The following is a 17,793-nucleotide window of genomic DNA, read 5'->3' on the forward strand; positions in this document are numbered from 1 at the left end:
GTTTATTTTATTTTACTTATTTATTTTTAATTCAATATTTGTATTTAAAATGTTTTTATTAATTTTAAATTTGTTATTGAATCACTGAGATAGACCCTTACAAAGCTGTCCATGATTAGGTTTTAGTCATACAGCATTCCAACACCCATTCCTCCACTAGTGTACATTTCTCAGCACTAGTGTCCCCAGGTTCCCTCCCATAACCCCCCACCTCCCACCCTCCACCCACCAGTCTGCCTCTATGGCATGCACTTTTCTTCTCTCTCTCTCTCTCTCTCTCTCTCTCTCTCTCTCTCTCTCTCTCTCTCTCTTGTCTTTCTCTCTGTCTCTGTCTCTGTCCAAAAGGAGAGAGGGAGGGGGGAGGGAGAGAGAGAAGAGAAAGAGAACTTTTTATATTTTTCTGTTTTTCGAACAACATTGTTGGAGTACAAGGAGCTTAGGTTTATCAGGTTGCATCCATCACAGTGCTCCCGAGTCATTACCATTACTATATTTGTCTGTAACCACTTCTATGCTCTCTTCCCCAACCAATTTATAAGGTCTCATCCTTCTAGGACACTGAACTTGTACTGTAAGTTAATATTGCCTTTCTCCTCTCCTTATGTCTTTTGAATAGTTTACTTTAATGCAATGTCCTTTTTGTATAGATACAAGAAGACAATATTATGCTTTGTGAGAGGGATAGACATAGAAAGATTGCATTCATCTGGGGGACATAAAGTAACAAAATATGAGATTAATACCCAAGAATAGCTGAGATCAGCAGCAGGAGGATTACTCCATAACTTAGTGGCCAGTCGGGCATTCTAGAGGAAAGGGCAGCTCAGATAGAGAAGGGAACACCAAATAAAGGGTGTTTGGAGGATCCTCCCAGGAGGGGAGATGCATGTCGAAAGTGGACTATGGACTGAACATGTTTGCCACTCAATGCCTCTTTTGCAGACCACAACACCCAAAAAGAGAGAGAGAGAGAACACAGGGGATTGCCCTGCCACAGAGGCGGGGGGGATGGGGGGATAGGGGTGGGGGGGATATTATCCATGGTGGTGGAAAATTGGCACTGGTGGAGGGATGGGTATCTGATCATTGTATAATCAAACCCAAGCACAAAAAATTGTAAATCTACAACTGTACCTCATGGTGTTTCACTAATAAAAAAAAATTAAAAAAAAATTATGCTTTGTAACTTAGAGGTTGATTGACTTTGAATATTATTCACTCCCGAGCATCTGCTTTCTCAACTTATGACTCAGTTGCCCTCACTTCCTAGCACCCCAAAAGCAGGGTCCTGACGAGGGACTGGATGGAACCAGGGCAAGCCGGTAAGTTATGTGCTACCCTGGCATCACAATGGGCCAGGCGAAGGTGCCACGATTCTTAACTATAGGTTAAGAGTTTGATCATAGGCAAATGCTGTCGTGATCTAAAAGTAATGAAGAGACTAGGACCCTGCTGCTAAGTATAGGAAAGATATCTGGCCTGAGCACTGCAGTCTGAGATTGAGATGGCCATAGGAAAGCAATTCTATAAGCTCAAAGTATTTCTTACTGTGTCCACACAAAATGATTTATATTCTGTATGCTTATATGTTGGTCGGACAGGAGAGGAGAAACACATCCAGGGAAATCTGGTCTAGGGTGGGTTGACCTGCTAAATGAGAATTTGTCCTAGAAGCAGTTTTCCTGTGTGTCCTGACTAGCTTGGTTGAGACTGAACCTTTCTCCCCTTCAAACTGCCTTCAGTAAATGATTTTAGTATATTGAGGCAGTTTCCCTTATCTGACAGGAATCTAGCTGGTCTTAGGTATGCAGATCCCCGGTGCTAAACCAGGCCTGATCTTGGGGATGTAGATGCCTGGCTCCAGGCAGGCTGATCTTTGAGATCTAGATTCCAAGCTCTAGCAGACTGGTCTTTGATGTACTAATCCAAGTGTTTGTAGCTTGTAAAAGGTGAGGCCAGGATTACTGGCCCACGGATGTAAAGAAACAATGTATGGTTTGCCTCCTCAATGTTCTGTAACTCCTTTTGATGACATCATGTATTGAGCCCTTTAGAGGTACATAATCTATATAAGGGAGATTTTAGGACTCTCTGGGAGACATGTGCGTCAGAGAACCTGGGAAGATGGGGCCGAGGACAGAAGCTGAGAGAACAAAGGGGCACGTGCTTGAGGACTCCTGAGGCCTCCATGACATACATTTCTTCCATGTAATAAACTGCTGCTAAGACCAACCAGCCTGGCCCTCGTTTCCTTCCTCCGCCTGACCATCGCCATCAACCTCCCTGGAGTGGGGAAACGGCCTGAGACTACCAAACGCGGGCGGCAGGAGAGATAGGCCGCTGCCGTCTCTTTGCCTGTCCTTTTTTTGTGTGTTTACACACAACATAAATAAATATATACTAAGCTAAAGGTAAGGTAAAGTAAAGGCCCTCCCGTTGATCGTCGATTTGCTCGAGCGGGCCCAGTAACGTCTCCATTGGAGACTTTGTTGTTACTGTGTTTGGCATATTGAATACTCTCGGTAGCTTGCCAGGCTCTCCGAGAGGGGCGGAGGAATCGAACTCGGGTCGGCCATGTTGGCTGCTTGTAAGGCGAACGCCCTACCGCTGTGCTATCGCTCCAGCCCCAAATATATACTAATTTCTTACTAAATACTTACTAATTACTAAGAATTTACTAATTTAATATCTAATTTTAAAATACAATAAAACTTAGAAACTTAAAAAAACTTTAAATTGCAGGGAGGTGGGCAGGAGAAATAGTATTGCTATAGCAATAGGTAATGTGCTTGCCTCATCCACAGAGCTGAACTAGGTTCAATCCCCAACATGGTTCCCTGAGCCCACCAGGAATGATCCCTGAGCACAGAGCCAGGAGCATTGCTGCATGTGCCCTTTCCCACCACACACCCCCAAAATTTTTTTAATTAATTTTAAAATGTATTCCTTAGATACATTTATTTTTGTAATAAAATGATTTTCATAACGGCATTTTAGGTGCCATTATCAATTTGATTGGGGTGAAGGGTCCTCCTGAGTGATTTTCAGCAGTGTCAGAGATCCCACACAGTTCTCAGTTGGGGGTGGGGAGCAGTGGTGTAGCACAAGGGTCCAGGGATTGTGTGTTGCTCAGGCCCTGCAGTGCTGGAAATCACACTCTGTGGAGCTGGGGATTGCACTTGATACTGTTTGGGGATGTGTGTGGTGTCAGGGATCAATCTTGGATCAGGCTCATGTCAGGCATTGACCTAATAGCTGTGCTATTTCCCAGCACCTCTAGTCACTTTAGTTCTGTATTTGGTTTAGGGGCCACACCTGACAATACTCAGCGTTTACTCCTGGTTCTGTGCTCAGGAACCACTCCCAGTGGGACTCACGAGGTCATATGGGGTGATGGGGATCAAACCTGGATTTACTGTGTGCAAGGGAAGCACGTTACCCATTATCTTATCTCTTCAACATACCTTCCAGCGTAACAGGAAATGGTTTTCTCTAGACGGGGAATCTGTCCCTGCCTTCATTTTAGACTTTCTGCACTCATAACCCCATCTCTAATTCATTTTAAAGTTAAAAAAAAAAAGAAATCATGAATTTTAAAGATAAGATGAAGTACTAACCTTGTTGGTTTAATTTGATTTTTCCCATTTATATAGAAAGGTTTCTCATTGTTATATTCATCAAACACACCCCATCGGAGATGGGCCCATTCATGGGCAAACACTCTGCCTGTGGAAGAAAGACCATCTCTTTTCAGTTTCTCAAAACTCAGCAGTGAACCTTGCTAATGCATGAAGATAAAACATCACTGACAATGTATACAGTGGTAATTAGACAATGGGGATATGTTCTTAGAATTGGGTCTGGGTCTGGATCATAAGGCAATTTTGTGGGAAAATCATCAAATATGATTACACAAAACTAAATGGTATTATCCACTACTTCCTTATAGGCCGTTGGGATTGCTAGCACGATCGTTCATGCATCCATGGTGGATCATTTATAGAAACCCTGTAGCTATTCATTCAGAAGGGTACAGTCTCTCACACTTTCCTCTTCCCTATTCTATTCCCATCTCCCTACTCTCATCAAAGAGGCATTGTGAAAATATGTTTGGTCTTCTAAATGCAAACCAGTGACTCACTCATTGCATGCTTTTATGAAACTAGTAAAAAGTCCCCGCGGCATCTCATATCCTAGGTGAAGCTGCCTAACAGGTTTCCATTTAGCTTCACACAGGTCTATAATTTTAGGATTTGTAGAATGGGAAAGAAGAAAACCTAATTACAGTGAACTGACCATTTTTATATATCCCCTTTCTCATTTTATATTGAAATCCTAATCCATGTGATAGTATTAGGAGGTGGTGGGTGATGTTTTGGAAAAATGGTTGAGTCATGAGGTGGAGATACGATGAATGCAACTAGTCCCAAAGAGCTCCTTTCTTCTTCCTGCTATGTGAAGAAAGATACAACTTGTCAGTGGGACAGGAAGTGGTTATCTCCAGCTGTAGAATCTGCCAGTGCCTTGAGTTCTTTCTTTCTGAGTTCCTAAGTTCCAAAACTGCTAGAAATAAACATAATACAGGGAAATAAGCCTTTCCTATCTTTTAGTTTGTGCTATCCATCCATGCAAGCTTTTTTTTTTTTAAATAACTTTCTTATCTGGAGCAATAAAATGACATAAAACCCTGGCCCCATGGAGGAAAGAAGGAGCAAAAACAAGATCAAATGCCTCCTATAAAGTTCTCACTGTCCTTTCTCTATAATTGTCTTTTCTCTAGAATTTATCCATGATTTTCTATATTTATATTTATATCCAAAGCTTAATGTTTATCTCTATCCTCACAATCAAATTCTTATCTCTGCCTTCAAAAATCTAGCATTTACCTAAAAATGTTGTGACTTCAGATAGGCTAAGTTTCTTTTCCCTTAATTTTCAATTCTGTGATCCAAGAACTTGTTTGCTGTGCTACTCATACTCCAGCAAATTGTGCAATTTTTGGAATATGGCACAAAAGAAGGGAGGGGAACAATCTAGGCTGAAGGTATAAAGGAAAAAATTGTGCTAAGTCATGGAATTTTAAAGGGCTGGTAGGGGTCAGAGCAATAGTACAGCAGGTAGGGCATTTACCTTGCACACAGCTGACCTGGGTTCCATTCCCAACATCTTATATGGTCACCAGGCCTGCCAGGAGTAATTCCAGAGCTCAGAGCCAGTAGTAACCCATGAGTACCACCAGGTGTGAAACCCAAGCCAAAATAAATAAAAGTTCAAGAAAAGTCCCAGTGTGTGTGTGTGTGTGTGTGTGTGTGTGTGTGTGTGTGTGTGTTGTTTTTCCCCACACACCTTGAGGTGCTCACAGCTTAGTCCTGACTCTGCACTCAGGGATAAGTCCTAGAGGACTTGGGGAGACCATAAAGGGTGCCAGGGTTCTAACCCTGGTCATCTGTGTGCAAGGCAAATCCTCTACCTACTGTTTTATTACTCTGTCCCCAAGTCCTATATTTGTGAAGATGTTATCAACACCTCATGGTCAGCAGGACTAAAATATTTTTATAAAATTCTACAAGGTGTTTTATGAAGTGTGTTTATAGTGTGTCGTTCTACGTCCTGCTAGCTGTACAAGGGCTAACAAAATCTATTTAGATTCAAACAAGGATAAAAGGGATAACATCATTTCAAATTCATTATTTAAATATTTTTTTAAAAAAAACTAAGAATGCAATATTAACCCTGTACCTGTTGATTTTTCACTCTCAACAGATTCTGCCTCAGAACTCTTCACTAAGTTCTGTCTCTAATCCTAAAAGCCTGCTCTCAAATTCCACTGTCTATAACCAACCACATATGGGCCTTTCACCAGTAGAGTCTTATGTCTCCTGTTCAGTGTGGCTAAATCCTACTTTGTGAATTTCCCCTTCAAAATGGTCCTGTCAATTTCTAACATTAAAAACTTGTTTAATTCTTTAATGTTGGTTGCCTCCAGTTTGAAATTACACACACACACACACACACACACACACACACACACACACACACCCTTGCATTCCACTCTAGCAGTTCAGATTCTGGCTTTTTGTTTGGGCTTTTGGGTTTTTTTTGTTTGTTTGTTTTGGTTGGGTTTTTTTTTTTTTTTTTGGTTTTTGTGCAGTTTCTTTGGAATCTCTCCCCACTTAGAGCTGTTAAGATTAAGTAAGACACCATTTGAAGAGTTAATAGCAGAGCTATTGGCACATACGAAGTGCTCACAAATTCTTTCCTGTCCTTTATATCTCATTGTCTCGACTTTGTATAGCTTCACACTTAAAGTTCTAGTGTTTCTGATACCCATTTTTTATCTCGTGATCTGAAAGAGTCAGATTATACACACTCCCAGATTCATCTTTCTGAACTACTGCTTTGATAGTGTTGACACCAGCCTCCCAAAAGTTAAGAATTGAATTCAAAATTTAAAAACAAACGCAAGGTCAACAAGATCATCTGGATAGGAGCAGTCATCCTTACCTTGTTCTTCCTCCCAAATAGTAAAATTAAAAACAGGTTGATCCTTTCCTCAAAAACTTAGTTTAGGTGGATGGATGGAATGTGCCTCAGAGGACCCACCCAGGAGGAGATTATTAATTACTCTGGTACCTACACACTTATAACCCACTATCCCCAGAAGTGCATTCACAGGCTGGGATATGGCAAATGCTTTGCATGTGCATAACCTGTTTGATTGCTGCCAATGAAACGTCCCCAGAGCAATACATCCTCTGACCACAAATTGAACAACCTGGTTGGTTACGTTGACTGAGTCCTACAAAGAGTGGTCCCCAGGTCACCTAAACACTACCAGGAGTGCATGGACTCCACTCCCCAAGATCTCTTTGCAGATTTAAAAATTTAAAAAAAACTCTTCTTAGGTTCGTGCAGACAAGATGGGTATTGGGGTCAACAAGCCCCCCATCGTCTAACATTGCTAACACCTAAACAAACCTGTTATTCTGACACCACCGTTTGTCTCTTGAATATTGGTCTTCAGGCAGTGAGCACCTGAAATTGGGTCTGGTAGCAGTGATATACCTGCACTTGTAACTCTTCAGTAGTGACTCACATATTCTCACATGTATTTAAACATTTTGTCCATCTACTTTACTCCCCAAACTGCATGTTTATAGGGTCTACTGCCCCAGTTCTTGATTCACCTAATTTCTTCCTTCGATGGTCACAGTTTTCTTTATATGCTCCCCACTGTCTCTTACTTCATTCTATTGACCAAGAAGCTACTTAACCTTGAAGATAATCTCCTTTGTGGGCCTTTCCTCACCACCATTAACTTAAACTGTTCTCTCCTTGCACTGAGTTCTTATAGCACTGTTTGGGCCACTAATCGAGTGCTAATATCTTTCTAGCTCTTTCTGTCCCTCATCGTTTCTTGAACACATGCTTCTCTCCCCATCTTCATGGTGATGCCCTGGAAGACTTCAGGTTCTCTGAGCTAAATTTAGTCCCAAGGAACCAGAGTATCATCAATAATTATGACCAATATGTATTTCTTGATTGTCTACACTTACCTCGTGATCCGTAGCCAGCTGTTAAATCATCATCTAGTAGAAAGTTTGAGGTGAAATGAATGTATTTTCCCTCTTTTCCACATCCTTGGTATTGTAGGGTGTATGGATCATCTCCATGAGTCCCACTCCAGTCAGTCACTATGACACTTGCCTAAATTAAAAGAAAGGCCTTAAACTGATAAAATACTACACTTGATCTTAGCCAGAAGGAGAAGGACAGACATATAATAATTGCATTTATTTGAGGGATATACATATTTTAAAAAAAGACATAATAAGAGACCAATATCCAAGGATAGTAGAAACAAGGGCCAGAAAGATTGGTCCATGGTAGAAAGCCTACCTCAAATGCTGGTGGAGAAGGAAGACAGTTGGGAAAGAGAACAGATCACAAGTACAAAGACAGTGGGAAATGAGCACTTTGGATAAGAACTGTATGCTGAAAACAGATAAAGGAAAAAACACAATAACCTCTCAGTACCTGTATTACGGGCTGGAGCGATAGCACAGCGGCAGGGCGTTTGCCTTGCACGCAGCCAATATGGCTGACCCAAGTTCGATTCCTCCGCCCCTCTCGGAGAGCCTGGCAAGCTACCGAGAGTATCTCGCCCGCACGGCAGAGCCTGGCAAGCTCCCCTTGACGTATTCGATATGCCAAACACAGTAACAAGTGTCACAATGGAGACGTTACTGGGCCCGCTAGAGCAAATCGATGAACAATGGGAGGACCGTGACCTGTATTACAAACCATAGTGCCTCAAAGGGAGGGAGGGAGGGAGGGAGACAGAGAGAGAGAGAGAGACAGACAGACAGACAGAGAAAGAGAAAGAAAGAAGGAAAGTGCTGCTGTAGAGACAGGCTGGGGAGAGAGTGGTAGGAGAGAAATTGAGGACATTGGTGGCAGAAAATTTACACTGGTGGAGGGATGGGTGTTGGAAAACTGTATGACTGAAACCTTACCATAAGCAGCTTTGTAACTCTGTATCTCAGGTCACTCAAAAAAAAAATAGCACAGCGGGTAGGGCGTTCGCCTTACAAGCGGCCAGCATGGCCGACCCGAGTTCAATTCCTCCGCCCCTCTCGGAGAGCCCGGCAAGCTACCGAGAGTATTCGATATGCCAGACACAGTAACAACAAAGTCTCCAATGGAGACGTTACTGGGCCCGCTCGAGCAAATCGATGATCAACGGGAGGGCCTTATAAAAGAAAAGAAAAGCATTATAATATGTCATATCACATCTGTGATATGATATGCTTACCTACATTTCTTAAAAGACTTTCAACCATATACTTTAAGATATGTACATTTTATGCTGTCTGAATTAGATTTTAATATAATAGCTTCTTTAGAAAAGAAATTCTTATATGGAATTTTAAATCATATTAGATCACAATTAATTATCAACAAAATGATTTGGCACTATCAAAAACGTCTGTATTTTAAGGTAAAAAGGTAAAGGTAAAGGCCCTCCCGTTGATCGTCGATTTGCTCGAGCGGGCCCAGTAACGTCTCCTTTGGAGACTTTGTTGTTACTGTGTCTGGCATATCGAATACTCTCGGTAGTTTGCCGGGCTCTCCAAGAGGGGCGGAGGAATCGAACTTGGGTCGGCCATGTTGGCTGCGTGCAAGGCAGACGCCCTACCCGCTGTGCTATTGCTCCAGCCCTGTATTTTAAAACCTTAACAAATTCCTGTATTGCTTACATTTGACATTCTCCTTTTCCAGATTAAAATTTTCTTAAAAATTAACACTGTGAAGTTCTAAATTATAAATCCTTATATTATGTAATTTAAGTGTGTGGAAATGAACACTTGCACATCACTCAGAACTATACTGTAAAATATTACCATCTTGGATGAATGACTTTCTGGCTGTTACTTCTTTAGTGTAAGACAATAAGATCTTTTAAACCCTATGCTCTTATTCCTAAAACCAATTTGATCAGAAAAACTATCAAACTAATGAAGTGGTAGTTCATCTTGTACCTTGACCAATCAACTAGTGATGCTCAAGCAATATTTTAAGTCTAAAGCTAAAGTAATTATATATTCAAATGACCACGTAGAGAACAGTTTTATATGAAACCGTGTTCCTTCTGTTTTTAAAAAAGAAACATAATATGCTGTCACCACACTTGTCTTTAAAACTTAGTTGTGTCCCTCTTTGTCCCCAACGCTGTGCCCATCTGCTTCCCCTCCCAGGTCAGTTGGCCTGCCAGTATTCAAACCCGGGACTTGGCTTTCGCAGTGCAAGCGCCCCAGGCTTCCTCTAGGAACCTGGGACAAAAGCAGCCCTGAGCCTCTTACTCTTCATCTCCAAGGCTGTGCTGCCGGCATTCTTCCCTTCCAAGCCAGTACTCCCACACACACCAGGTTCTCGTGGGGGCGTGAGTCTTCAGATGTGGGCGTGGCCTTTGTAGGAGTGGGCGTGGCCTAATTTTAGGTGGGCTAAAGCTCACATGGCACAGATAGTTTATTCATGCCAAGAAATCTGCTGTAACATCTCAGTTCCCATACCTACACACCAACATGAAGAAACAATGCAAATCCCCACCACTGGGGATGAAGATGAAAAGAGGCCAGAAGCCTCAGTAAGTGCTACTCACCTAAAAGACCTCTCTGAGAAAGAATTCAGATATGAAGTCATGAAGATGTTCAATGAACTCAATGAAACAGTCAGATAGATATCCAGTAACATGACAGAAACAATCGAGAAATTATGAGAAAAATGAGACCAGATTTCTCATGAATAAAAGATGTCATGAATGAAAAAAAAAATCCATCTGTGCCTCAAGAGAAACAGTGACCAAAATACAAAGACAGTCCACAGAATGGGAAAGGATATTCGCCCAATACACGTCCGACAAGGGTTTGATATCAAGGAAATACAAAGTACTGGTTGAACTCCACAAGAAGAAAACATCCAACCCCATCAAAAAATGGGGTGACAAATTGAGCAGAAACTTTCCCAAAGAAGAAATCTGAATGGCTAAAAGGCACATGAGAAAATGCTCTACATCATTAATCATCAGGGAGATGCAGATCAAAACAACAATGAGATATCATTTCACACCACAGAGACTGGCCCACATCCAAAAGAACAAAAACAACCAGTGTTGGTGTGGATGTGGCGAGAAAGAGACCATCCTTCACTGGTGGTAGGAATGCCGACTGGTTCAGCCCTTTTGGAAAACAGTATGGATGATTCTCCATTTGAGCTCCCATTTGACTCAGCAATCCCACTCCTGGGAATATACCCCGGAGAGGCAAAAAAGTATAGTTGAAGTGACATCTGCACTTGTTTGTTCATTGCAGCACTGTTTACAATAGCTAGAATATAGAAAAAGCCTGAGTGCCCGAGAACAGATGACTGGTTAAAGAAACTTTGGTACATCTACACAATGGAGTACTATGTAGCTGTTAGAAAGGATGAAGTCATGAAATTTACATACAAGTGGTATTATATGGACAGTATCATGCTAAGCGAAATGAGTCAGAAATAGAGGGACAGACATAAAAAGATTGCATTCATCTGGGGAACAGAAAGTAACAAAATAGGAGACTAACACCCAAGAATAGCTGAGATAAATACCAGGAGGTTTACTCCATGGTTTGGAGGCCAGCCGCACACTCTAGGGGTAAAGGCAGCTCAAACAGAGAAGGAAGCACCAAATAAAGGGCGTTGGCAGGATCCTCCCAGAATGGGAGATGCATCCTGAAAGTGGACTATAAACTGAACATGATTGCCACTCAATGCTTCTTTTGCAAACCACAGCATCCAAAAGGAGAGAGAGAACAAAAGGAAATGCCCTGCCACAGAGGCAGGGTGGGATGGAGGGAATGGGGGTGGGAGGGATACTGGGATCAGTGGTGGTGGAGAATGGTCACGGGTGGAGGGATGGGTACTCGATCAATAACTGAAACCCAAGCACAAAAATCTGTAAGACTACAACTGTACTTCATGGTGTTTCACTAATAAAAATTTTTTAAAAAAGAAAAAAACTTAGTGTGTTGGTATTTTAAAGTTCATTTTGCAATAATAGGTATAGCATTATAATATGCATAATTGTCATATGTACTAGGTGTGGTTGTGTATGAATCACAGAGTGGAGGAAGTGAATTTTTTATTATTTTTTATTATTTCTACTTATTCCTACATTATTCATACATATTTGAATTTATTTTACAATGAAGATGTATTACTTTAAAAATACTTATTTTTAAAAAGATAAAAATTTAAGGGCCTTGCAAGGCAGCACTTGAAAGGATAATAGATACCATGTTCTTAGATAGTCCTCACTTGGACCAAATGTCACTCTTGTTTGTTTGGGGGTCACAACTAGTGTTCTCAGGACTTACTCTTGGCAGAGTTTGGGGATCAGATGGGGTAGTGCTTGAAATTAAACTCAGGTTGGGTGCATGCATGGCAAGCTCCTTAACGCTTTACTCTATCTCTCCAGCACCCTAAAATGTCAGTTTTATGTCATGAAACTTTTCCTGAAGCAAAAAAAAAAAAAAAAAAAAAAAAAAGGAAAGAGCACAGTGAATTGAACTGTTCAGACGATTTGTTTGGATGGATGTTCTATGCATGGACAACAGTATTTTCAATTTCTAACTTCTACCGCCTCTGACACTCCTTATCTCCCCCAATCTCCCGATTCCTCCTGCCCCTAATGCGAACACATTTCCTTAATTTCTAATTCTATAAAGAAGTAATTATCAAGGATGGAAGCTGTCTCCTGGTGTTCTCTGCTATATCCAGCACAGCCCCTGTACATAATGATCATTCACTAAATATTTGTTTAATTATTTTATGAGTTAAAGAATGGGCATCTAATAACAGCCTACAATCATTATTCTTTCCTTTAATATGGAAAAAGTTCTATTTTTGTTAGAGTTATTTCTCTTTCTCTAGTAAGTTCAGAAGTCCTACCCGATTTTTGCTGTGATATTCTGCAATATTCTGTGTTCCAATGAAGACCAAGTAGATTGTCATATATAGTTAGAGCTTAATGCAAAGAGCATGGCTTTTAAAAAATAGATATAAAATCCAATTTTGTCTCTAATTTATTAGCTGTTTGACTTAGCATACCTCATTTGAGCCAATATTATTATTTATAACAATATATGTAGACTGCTCAGCACTTAGTTGACACTTAACAAACACCAGCTCTCCTCTCAGTTTATCCCTTTCTTCTCTCTCAGTCCCCAATCATTGTTAAATGGTGCAAGTCCTAAATCAAACGTTTTTAAAGTGCTTAAGGACCTCTTTCAATTCTTCAGGACACTGGGGAGACTAGTACACTGTTCCTTTAGTGAAGGAATGACTTCAAAGAAGAAGGATTTCAAACAATTTTAGGATATATCATGGCAAATAGTACACAAATAAGAGAAAACTGTATCACTTATCCAGCCCTTCTGATTGAGCTCCACTTAGAGATCTTGAACTCTCCATCACTAAAGCCTTGAGCTAACTTCCCATTGCTTCTGAATTTGTCCCTTCTGGTAGTTTCCAGGGCTCTCATTCACAGTAGCTTCAAATATTAGCCAAAATTTATACAACATCTATGTTTCATATGCATATCAGTGTGGGTCAGACATTGTCATACATGCTTACTCTTATCTATAATTTATTTATGAGAGTCCCTCTATGGTAAATTCATTTTTTGGTGAGAGAAGTAAAATTAGTCTCTCTCCTTACCTTTCTTATAGCCATACTCCTCTGAAACATTGTCTGACTAAATGCTCATTTCTGTTTATGCACTGGCAGGAAAACACAGTCATATTTGTATTTGTGTGGGTAGCTTATGTTGCTGTCTGTACTTGCATGTTTACTGGTCCTGACAGAATGGGAAATGAGGACATACGTGATTGGAATTGTTCCCTTCACACATTACACCCAAATGGAGAAAGCTAGTTTGGGTCCTTAGCCAAAAATTTCAGAAATGAAACAAAATAAGTTCCAGATTAAGGAGATCTTTCAAGAGGCTACTTGGACAATGGTATATCACTTATTTTTTATTTCATCATTTGTAATTATTTCTTTATATTTTGACAAAAATGTTTCCAATATCATTATTCCTAAATTAACATCAGTGATTTTTTTTTCATTTAAGTTCTCATGTTTAAAATTTGGACACAGTATATTTTCATTTTTTCCTTGTAAACACATTTGATGAAATTCTGGAATCTTACCTTTTCATATGATTCTTGTTTTACTTTGCTGTAATTATTAGCTTTCCACGTGGTGGGGATTAAAATCTTTATATTTCTGAAAAACACTCTTCTCTTAGTAGCATTGAATAGGTAATAAGAAGCTTCAGTTAGTTACCATCTCCTATACCCAAATAAGAGAAAGTTTATTTCATTAATTATGCTTTATTTTTTTATTTCCCCATTATAGCTCAATAAATAGTAATAAAATACTTTTTAAACTTTTGAAGGATGCCATTTCTTTTAGAGACAGTTTTGAAGCACTCTGGGCAAGCTAAATAGACTTTCAGAAAAATAAATTTCAAATGGCTGACTGAGAGAGATTTCAGAACACTAACGATGGTGTCTGGACTTGCCTGTCCAACTTTCCCAATTTTGTGGAAGACTTACGCTTTTATTGAACAAATCCTTTTCATATTACACCTATGGGGATGTTCAAGGCCACACCTTATGGTAATACTGATTTCACTACAGTCATACCCAAAGAAGGCTCTAAATAAAGAAGCTATGAAACTCCCTGGGCATGTTATAGTGTTAATATTCAATGACATTAAATAAATCACATTGAATCTACTTAAAAGAGTCTTTCTCTTTAGCATTCCATCAGATACTTGCTTTTCATCTAAAAATTCTCAATCTCAGAATGAAATTAAGCAACATAATTTTATTAAGTACAGTCATATGTTTTCACCAAACATCAGGTCTTTGCTGCTACAATTTTCTCCCAAGTTGCTAACTGTTCTCACCCCAATTAATGCAGTTAAATATAAAAGCTAAAATTAGTAGTGACAATTAACAATACTTTAAAGAAGAGTAGGTCAACAGTATGAGTATTACAGAGAGTTAGGTGCACAAACTGGCTTAGGCATAATTATAATTGCTGATGCTGTTTTTGAAGAAATGCTGTTGTCTGAATTGCCCAAATACAACTCAGGAAACAGAGTTAGCTCTTTAAAGAAGACTGAAGTATAGCTCTAGTGGAATAATGGTATTGACTACTTGTCACTCACCTTAATGTTTTGGATAAGGTTCTGATCCTCCGATACCTGGTTATTGATTGCAATGAGCAATCCTTCATATCCATTGTCTTGAAGCTGCACTCTGGCTCCCAGGGAGAGAAATTCTGCATTTAGGAGAACCAGGAGAGTCACAAACTTCAGGCTGCAAATAGGCCATGCAGTGCATCTGCGGGTCATCTTGTGGAGAAGCCCCTGCTTTACTCACATCGGCTCTGCTCAGAGCATTGTGCCAGTTTGTTAATGGGTAGGTAGAGTGTTTCTTTATGAACTTGGAAGGTCTTAGATTCTGTAATAAAGGAGGTGCCTTATTTGAAAAATCTGGGTGGATCTCTCTGAGACTTGCCTCTACAAGTCTCTTCTCTCCAGGCAATCCACACTTGCCTGTTCCAAGGCTGAGCTTCCTCCTAAATCACAGCTGAGCAAGCATTTTTTTCCCCTTTACATTTTCTAATCTTTCAGGAAGAAAAGATGAATAAGACAAAAAGAGTGTGAATGAAGGTTCTGGCTGACTGGTCTGGAAATCAGAGAAGATGAATTGTTCAATCCACTTTCAATAGAAACGCAGCAATCCATGATGGTGCCTCTCTCCTCGCCCTTCACAGCTGCCTCCATCTGTTGGCTCAACTACTTGCATTCAGGTCATTTTTCACTTGTTCTAAGATTTCCTTGTCTACTTGTTTTGAATATTTGGAAATTCATTATGCAACCATGTCCCTCAGGCCCTTGGGTCCGGCAATCTGGGTGAACTCTCAGCTGATACCTCAGGGAAGATATCAGATATCCTCTGGGGAGAGCCAAGTGCCAGAAACTTGGATGCCAGTGCAGTCCACAGAGGCCCTTCCGTCTGCCTTCACTGACCTTTTTCTCAGAACCAGGGAAAAGGACACATTTCTCTTTCAATGACTCTTGACTGAGGGCAAAGCCATCCCTCAATCAGTCTCCTATTTCTCCAGCATCTATACCAGCATGTGGTAAATAAAAGGTTCCAAAAATGTTATGATTGATAATCATCCAATCGTAATATAATATAATTATAACATACAAGAACAATAATTGTGTAATACTTTTTTCTAATTTATTCAGATATTGGGATGGAGTGATAGCACAGCGGTAGGGCGCTTGCCTTGCACGCAGCCTGCCCTGCTGAGCTGGGTTTGATTCCTCCGCCCCTCTCGGAGAGGTGGCAAGCTACCGAGAGTATTCAATATGCCAAACACAGTAACAAGAAGCCTCACAATGGAGACGTTACTGGGCTCGCTCGAGCAAATCGATGAACAATGGGAGGACAGTGTTTGTTTTGTTTTTTATTGAGATATCATTGACCTACCACAGTGTATAAGTTTAAGAAAAGATAAAATGACTACCACAGTAAGTTTAGATAACATCTGTTTTGTAGACTTAAAAACATTTTTCCAGGCTGCAGTGATAGCACAGCGGGTAGGACTTTTGCTTTACATGCGGCTCAACCCGGGTTCAATTCCCAGCATCCCATATGGTTCCCCGAGCATAGCCAGGAGTAATTTCTGAGTGATGAACCAGAAGTAACCCCTGTGCATTGCTGGGTGTGATCCAAAACACAAAAAAGCAAAAAAAAAAAAAATTTTCCCCTGACAGGAGGAATACTGAAGTTTACCCCTCTTAAAAGCTTCATGTGTGCCACACAGAAGTGTAAGCTTTAGTTTCACCTCTAGGAGATGTGCCATGGCAGATCCCTAGTGCTACTGGAATCTTGTGCCTTTTCACTACATTTAATCCAATTCTCCTTTCCCCTTCACAACGTTGATCTCTCTCTGTCTCCGTCTCTCTGTTTCTGTCTCTGTTTCTGTCTCTGTTTCTTTTTCCATTTCTGTCTCCATCTCTGTCTGCCTCTGTATCTCTCTCTCTTTTTCTCTGTCTCTCTCTCTCTCTGTCTGTTTCTCTCTCTCTCACCTTTTAAAGTTTGGATTTTCTTTTACACTGTTTCAAAGTGAGATCAGGGCTAAAGAACAGAGGGTAGGGCATTTGCCTTGCACTCCATGACCTGTTTGATCCCCAGCATTCCATATGCCACCCCAAATACTTCCAGGAGTGATCCCTGAGCTCAGAGGCTGGAGTTAGCCCTGGTCACAGGGTATGTCCCCCCACTCCAAACAAACAAACAAAAAATGAGATCAGATAGCATTTATCTATCTCTTTATGTTTTACTACTGCAGTGTAAAGTCTAGCCATTTTATCATAAATGGTAGGATTCCTTTTACTTTATTCTATTTATTTTTAAAAACTTAAAAAATACTATTTTAGACATGTAAAATAATAAATGCATTAAAATTAATGTGTAAGCAAAGAGTTTGGATCAAAATTCTTAATAACCTAAAAAAAAGCAGTAAGTAAAAGATTCTAAAGGAGAGAGAACTAGTTTGGCATGTTTATAAAAGACCAGTGTGGTTGGTAATTATTTGCAAGTGGAGAACAGAGCAAGATGTGATACGGGAGAGGCTGGTGAGATGTACAGATGGTAGGGCACTTGCCTCTTACGAGGCTGACCTGGGCTTGATCCCTGGCACCACATATGAACCCAAAGCATCCTCAGGAGTGATCCCTGAGTGCAAAACCAGAAGTAAGCACTGAACACTGACATGTGTGGCCCCCAAACAAACAAAGATATGTGGTATGGGAGGTCAACATTGATAGCCCTTATAGTTAGGATAAGGAATGTGTATTTATTTATTTTCATTGTTGAATGGGTTTTACGTTTTGGCCTAGTCATGAAGACCTAGCCACACTAAATTTGTAGGAGCTGAAAGTTCGTGGTTGTCAAACCCTGAATCTGTGCTGTTTCTAGAGTTTTGGCCCCAAATATTTGAATTTTAATTGATATTGCTATTTTTATGGTGAAGTAAGCTTATTTTACATTAGCACTCTTGTAAAGTTTGCAAGTACTTTGGGACAAATGCAGATATAATAACAACTTCTAATTTTCAACAATGCTGTTGCATCTCAGATTATGAAAATTAGCTAATGGAGGA

The 17,793-nt window shown here is 40.3% G+C and overlaps 1 protein-coding gene across 1 annotated transcript in view; it reads right to left on the minus strand.

The window, feature by feature from the left end:
- The window catches only part of LOC130032032 (calcium-activated chloride channel regulator 2-like), a 44,366-nt gene extending 29,401 nt beyond the window's left edge, over positions 1-14,965 (minus strand). Inside the window, 4 exon segments of the mRNA XM_056123614.1 lie at positions 3,618-3,726; positions 7,557-7,707; positions 13,752-13,890; positions 14,769-14,965. Coding sequence (XP_055979589.1) covers positions 3,618-3,726; positions 7,557-7,707; positions 13,752-13,890; positions 14,769-14,965 — 596 coding nt within the window.
- Positions 14,966-17,793: the final 2,828 nt, after the last annotated feature.

Source organism: Sorex fumeus, unplaced genomic scaffold, assembly GCF_029834395.1.
Source record: "Sorex fumeus unplaced genomic scaffold, SorFum_2.1 ptg000047l, whole genome shotgun sequence".
Classification (NCBI taxonomy): Eukaryota; Metazoa; Chordata; class Mammalia; order Eulipotyphla; family Soricidae; genus Sorex; species Sorex fumeus.